Here is a 7,067-nt window from a genome sequence, read left to right as displayed (position 1 = left end):
TATATATACATGTGTATAAACATGTATATATACTTACATGTAATATATGTGTAATATGTACATGTATATATATTACACGTATATTTGTATGTATTTATGTATATACACACATGTATGTATATGTGTATATATACATACATGTATATACATACACGTTATATATATATATATATACACATATATATATATATATACATATATATATATATATATATATATATATATGCATGTTTAGTTGAATCCGGCATTGCTCAAATTTTTCAGGAGGTAAAAAAACAAAACGATTTCACATCATTCTTCTCTCAGTGACCATATTTATTTGAAAAACAACTAACAAGATGGAGGCCAAGGCGTGTGAAAGTGACAGGTTGTATGTTTCTGCTCCACAGCGTCTGGTCTGCACCACATAGTTTGAATGGGCTCTGCAGAGACAGGAAGTCAGAACATGAATCTAAGACTAAATGTGATTTACAACACAACAATGTTGTGTTGGCATCAGACTAGTTCAACCACAAATGTATGCAAGTCATGAAGACCTAAAGGTGTGTATTTACTGGCACATAAGCAGATAATTCAAATTATAACTCGGCACAGGCCCATTTTCAGGATGAGAAGTTAAAAAATAAAGTGTTCCAGTGTGGATCAGTTGTGTTTGTGCTGGTGTGCAAAGACAAGGACAGTGTCCTTCATTAAGTGTCTGCTAGCCTCACACAGTGCAACTAGTTAGCATGTAACATGGACAAAATGACCACTAAACCAAATAAATGCCATCGCAGCAATGTGGGAATATTTCACTTCAAACCTCTGGAACAAGATGACTATCAACAGTTTGCCAAATGTGCGTGACTACAAGTACAACCACCTGACAGTCTACTCACTTGGTGTTGGGTGAAGAAGGTGAGCACAAACTCTCCCAGGAAGTGTTCATCCATGTTGACATTGAATATAGTTGTAAACATTTGACACGTGTCAGACTTGAGTCTCCGTGACTTGATCATACATGTGATTATACTGCAGGTGGGAATATTTCATACAAGTCAAATATGATTCAGGAGCTATGATTATCGGTGCATGTTTACATTTATTTTGTTTCACTAAACAAGCATTTATCACTTGCAACCTTTAAAAACTGTTCATTTGTTATGAAGGTAAATGAATTTCCATAACATTCATTAAATTAATAGATGTGTGAAAAAGGGAATGTAAGTGAAGTGACTCACTGTAGTCACAACTGTCTGCTTTACTTTATTGACAAGAAATAAACCAATTATCAACAGTTACTAATGTGAGAATTACAATTATTCCTCTCTCTAGTGTTTATATTTTGACTCTGCACTTTTAAGAAGGTCCAAACGTGTCACCTAAGTCATGTACAACTGCCTACATGTTCAATATTCAAGTCAACACTTTATTTAGCTATTGTATTTGTTATAGTTGTGTATGTTTGACACCACTAACCCACTCGACTCATTTTATTGCTTTTGGTTTGATTTTTTTCCAGCTCGGTTCATTTATTTTATTAATTAAAAAAATTAGAGGAATAAAATAAAAATAACACTTAGGTAAAATATGAATGAAAAGGAGCAGAAAGAAGTAAACTTCTAAAATCTGCTTTTTATTTTCACAAATACAATTGACTTTTAATGTTGGCAAATTCAAGGCCATATTTTCATTTCACAACAATTAAATCAATAATGAAGAAATAATTCTACTCAGTCAATATTTATCATTATTTTTATACAGAAAGATGTATATTATTTTATTCCACTTTCAAGTCTGTTCCATAAACTAACAACTCTGATTGAAGTACTTATTTCCATTGTCACTGTTCGAAATGAAAGATCTCACTTCCTTTCACATTATAATTACTTTCTCCTTTTACAAATGTGTTTTGAATGTTTGGAAGAAGTGTTGCATGTGCTTAGTACATCATTTGATGATATTATACTCTGCTCGTTGATGAAATGCTAATAGATGTGTTTGAATATTGTGCCTGTGTGCATTTCCACTAATGTCTTCTGCAGAAGGAAGATTACAGGCACTAGCCCACACTTCAATACAATATTTTAGATATGGAACAATCCATGAATTGTACAAAATATACAATGATTTCTGATTTAGCATTTTTTTTTTATCCAAGTGCAACATTTTTCTAACAAAGTATATGTTCTTGTTAATATTTGTCTGGTTTAACTTGGAGATTTCAAAGTTTACATTTCAATTACAATGTTAATATACAATAAATACAAGTGTATTGCATTTCAAAGGATATGTATGTAGGATATGTGGTTATTTTGATGTGAAAAATGGCAATGATATTGTTGTACAGCAATATTTTGTAAATCAACACATTGCAGAACAAAAGATGTTATCGGCCCAGGCCAAGTCATAATATCTCAGCACTGGGCTGCAAGTAGCTCACCTATCGCAGCCTCCTGGCTTCTCTTTCAGACTCCAGAAGTGTCAGCACATCTCCTTCCCTGACTGGGCCCTTCACGTTCCTGATGATGGAACGGTTGCTGTCATCCATGAACTCAACACGGACCTGCCGGAGAAAATATACAATCATTTATTTAAGCATATTAGTCGTGCAGGTTCTAGAGTTGTCCCGATGCCGATATTTTGGTTCCGGTACCAAAATGTATTTGAAAACTTTTCTAAATAAAAGGGAACCACAAAAAGTCATTATTGGCTTTATTTTAACTAAAAATCTTATGGTACATTAAACATATGTTTATTATTGCAATCGAACAATTTTGTCCTTAAATAAAATAGTGAACTTACTAGACAACTTGTCTTTAAGTAGTAAGTAAACAAAGGCTCCTAATTTATCTGCTGACATGTGCAGTAACATTTTGTGTCATTTTCCATTCGATTACTTTGTCAACATTATTAAGGACAAGTGGTAGAAAATGAATTATTAATCTACTTGTTCATTTACTGTTAATATCTGCTTATTTTCGGTTTTAACATGTTCTATCTACACTTCTGTTAAAATGTAATAATCACTTATTCTTCTGTTGTTTGATACTTTACATTAGTTTTGGATGACACCACAAATTTAGCTATCGATCCGATACCAAGTAGTTACAGGATCATACATTGGTCATATTCAAAGTCCTCATGTGTCCAGGGACATATTTCCTGAGTTTATAAACATGAATTTAAAAAAAAGGAAAAAAGATTTTGTGACGATAAAAAATATAGATGAAATCAGTAGTATTGACGGGATACGCTCTTTTACTTTATATCTTTGCAGTATAACTGTTATTCACATGTGAATAATGCTGTATAATAGACTGTATTTATATTATTCACATGTGAATAATGCTGTATAATAGACTATTTATAATATTCACATGTAAAAAATAATTAAGTGTTTATTGTGAGCTAACTGTGGTTCTGAATTTCCCCCAGGGATCAATAAAGTACTTTCTATTCTATTCTATTTACCGGTAAGCTAGCGTATATTTAACCATGCCTGTGCCCAAAAATACGCTGCGCCTTATTTATTGTATCATTTTTCTTTTAATAAAAAATTAAAACGGGTCCCACATACCCGAAAACCACACAAGGGTTAAAGGTAGGGCTGGGCGATATATCACGGGTTTGTCTCTGTGCGATATAGAAAATGACTATATCGTGATATTCGAGTATACGTTCTCAGGCAGTTGCCTTTAGCTGCGGGGCATTACACTGTATGTGTTTTTCATTATTTCCTGTCTCTCCTTCTCACAGAGACATAAAACAAGCGCACCTTCTTACATACGTCACATACTGTGCAACGTCACATGCTCCCGCGGAGCAGACAGGTGTGGTTTGAGTGGTAATACGAGAGAAAGAAGGTGCGAATCTGGTAACAAATGAAGGAATAATTAATTCCCAAGAAATGGTAAATGGTTGTACTTTTATAGCGCTTTTCTACCTTTTTAAAGGAACTCAAAACACTTTGACACTATTTCCACATTCACACACTGATGGCGGGAGCTGCCATGCAAGGTGCTAACCAGGACCTATCAGGAGCAAGGGTGAAGTGTCTTGCTCAAGGACACAACGGACGTGACTAGGATGGTAGAAGGTGGGGATAGAACCAGTAACTCTCAGATTGCTGGCACGGCCACTCTCCCAACTTCGCCACGCCGTCCCCGAAAAACAGCACGGGGTCCATCGTCTGATGGTGGTTTGGCTTCAAGCGGGAATATGTTTTTACACGTCGACATCTACGTTCGGTGCCACACCAACTAATTGCGGAAGCAACTATTTTTACATCAACACCGCAGGACATATACTATTTGATATGCAGCTCATTTTTATGTGACACGTATTGATATATCTTGTGTGACATGTTTTAAACTACTGTAGTGGCGTTCTGTACAAAAACGGCACTTTAATTTAGTTTTGTTTTGATATGTCATCTTAGTGACATCATGCACAAAAGTGCACTAATAGCTTGTTTTAAAATGTCTCTGACAATCTTGCACTTTGTTTTGAAATGACATGAATGTTTGTGCCACTGCTCAATAACTGTTTAATAAATACACTTTTAGTTGTGATTTCCCTCTCTGCATGGAAGTTTAAAAGTAGCATATATTAATGCAGTATGAAGAAGAATGTTTTAATGTAGACACATAGAATCATCATACTGCTGTGATTATATGCATCAAGTGTTCATTCAAGTCTAAGGCAAAATATGGAGATATATATCGTGTATCGCGATATGGTCTAAAAATATCGATATTAAAAAAAGGCCATATCGCCCAGCCCTACCCACAGGGATCCTTATGTGTTTCTGCACCTGCGGTTCCACACAAGGTTGCAACATTGTTTGCTCTCATTTTCTCCCACATTTGACCCTCTGATGTTCTGTGTACCTACACTCTGTCCTCCTCCGGTCTAGGCCTGCTGTGTGTGCGGTACACAGAACATCAATTTCCACACTTCTATTAGACCCGGGTCCAGTGGAGCTGGACATCTTATATGTAATAGAAATGTGTAGGGGGTGTGTGTGTGTGTATGGTCATTAAATGTGTATTCTGATATATGTTCTTCACAGAAAATGAGCCAAAGTCAGTGAGTCTCAGTTTGAAAAATTAATGAATTGTATCATTTTTCTTTCAAGAAAGACCACTACAAATGAGCAATATTTTGCACTGTTACACAATTTAATAAATCAGAAACTGATGACATAGTGCTGTATTTTACTTCTTTATCTCTTTTTTTCAATCAAAAATGTTTTGTTCTGATTAGGGGGTACTTGAATTAAAAAAATGTTTACAGGGGGTACATCACTGAAAAAAGGTTGAGAACCACTGTGCTAGAGAATGAAGAGTGCTTGAAACTCCGCATGTCAACATCTCCGTTTGGTGCCACACCCACAAAATGCTGAGGCAAACATTTCCACATCAACACCGTATGATAAAAAGAGTCAACAAAAGGAGATAACGTCCGCAGGAACCTACCACATAGCGAAGGACGAACACTATTTGATTTCCTATTATGCAGCTCATTTTTATTTGACAATTGTTGAAATATCTTGTGTGACATCATGTTTTAAACTAATCGCTAGTTTTAAAATGTCTGACAATCTTGCACTTTCTGTTTTGGAAATAAATATGGCTTCTGATATATGTTCTTCACAGAAAATGAGCCAAAGTTAGTTAGTCTCAGTTTGAAAAATTAATTAATTGTATCATTTTTCTTTTAATAAAAAATTAAAACGGGTCCCACAGACCCGCACACCACACAAGGGTTAAAGGTTAATTCAGGACTAGAAGCGACTGATTCTTTAACCTCAAAAATACTGAGCTCACTTAATGTTCGCTTTTCCAAAAATATGCAGTATTACTAAAAAAAACAACGATTGATTTAGACACGTTTGCCATTCACAACTTTAATGTGAAGAAGTAACAAACACCATCAAATCTGAGTGGACATTTTGGTTGTAGCATGAATTAGCATACCTGTGTACATTGTCCCTGGGAGCCAGTTCTTCCCAGCACTCTGGTAACCTGCAAGTAAAACATTAAATATTACAACATATGTCCGACATGTTTAGTTTTGTAGACAAATAAAAAAAGACAACACCAATACTTTGAAACCGCTAGCTTAGCACGAAGTAGCTTAGCATGTGGGCTAGCACGAACAGGCCGCCATGATGAACGTCCGAGCGGGGAGGATTTGCTAACTAATCCGACCAATGAGTAGTATTTGACTCCAATAGTTCGACTCTATTTGAAACATTAGCGTGTATTGTGGATATATATTCACGCGGAATTGGATAACGGCTTGTTTGTGTTATATTTTCTTACTCTTGCGAGCTTGATCGGCTGCACGCGGCTGGCATCCATGTTGGAGGTTAGACCGGAAAGGACGTCACACGGCAGGCGGAAGTACTATAACGCTTCTGTTTATTAAAAGCCTTTTATTAAATTAACTAAATGTAATTATTTTTTGTATTTAATCCGTGTAGCTCCACTTGTATTCACGATTGAATACAAACATAATAAACTATTTTAAATATTATTTCGCTCGTGCCATTATTTCGGGCTGTACTATAATTCTGCGTGGGGGGAACTTTATGACACACATTTGATTATGTACTGACATAGCTATTATGTGTGTTAGTATCCTTATTTATAACAATGCTTACAAATTAATTACATTTTAAAATTTGGTGTACATACAAAAGTATAAAGTATAATGCTGGATTTATTGCCTTAATCTGACAGATTTGTGTAAGTATACAGTATTACAAATGTATGAATTTGCATAATTACGATCGCTTTTATTGATATATTGCAGTTTATTTTTTCATACTTACCTATGTAACCTATTTTCATGGGCTTGCCTCATTCTGATGTGATTGTCTATTACCAATGTTGGTATATTCATTAGTCCTACATTGTTGATACAAATTATTGTTACAGTATACTTGCCAACCCTCCCGAATTTTCCGGGAGACTCCCGAATTTCAGCGCCTCTCTCGAAAAACTCCCGGGACAAATATTCTCCCGAAAATCTCCCGATTTTCAACCGGAGCTGGAGGGGGCGTGGCCTCCAGCTCCGGC

General features: G+C 35.5%; 1 protein-coding gene across 1 annotated transcript; it reads right to left on the bottom strand.

Annotated features, from left to right (window-relative positions):
• Positions 1-294: 294 nt before the first annotated feature.
• Positions 295-6,388, bottom strand: rps28 (ribosomal protein S28). The gene is made up of 4 exons (XM_061941489.1): positions 6,309-6,388; positions 5,961-6,008; positions 2,423-2,545; positions 295-422 (listed from the first exon to the last, which is right to left on the bottom strand). Exons 1-3 carry the CDS (start codon positions 6,345-6,347, stop codon positions 2,423-2,425), a joined length of 210 nt encoding a protein of 69 aa, XP_061797473.1. The 5' UTR covers positions 6,348-6,388; the 3' UTR covers positions 295-422.
• Positions 6,389-7,067: the final 679 nt, after the last annotated feature.

Source organism: Nerophis lumbriciformis, linkage group LG03, assembly GCF_033978685.3.
Source record: "Nerophis lumbriciformis linkage group LG03, RoL_Nlum_v2.1, whole genome shotgun sequence".
NCBI lineage: Eukaryota > Metazoa > Chordata > Actinopteri > Syngnathiformes > Syngnathidae > Nerophis > Nerophis lumbriciformis.
This window is presented reverse-complemented; position numbering and strand designations above follow the sequence as displayed.

What these genes read in the sequence shown, in the direction of transcription:
- rps28 (XM_061941489.1), bottom strand. Translation starts at nt 6,347, where the DNA reads ATGGATGCCAGCCGCGTGCAGCCGATCAAGCTCGCAAGA. An exon ending in AGCCGATCAAGCTCGCAAGA is followed by an intron (nt 6,009 to 6,308) that starts GTAAGAAAATAT and finishes TTTTACTTGCAG; the next exon opens with GTTACCAGAGTGCTGGGAAG. An exon ending in CCCAGGGACAATGTACACAG is followed by an intron (nt 2,546 to 5,960) that starts GTATGCTAATTC and finishes TTTCTCCGGCAG; the next exon opens with GTCCGTGTTGAGTTCATGGA.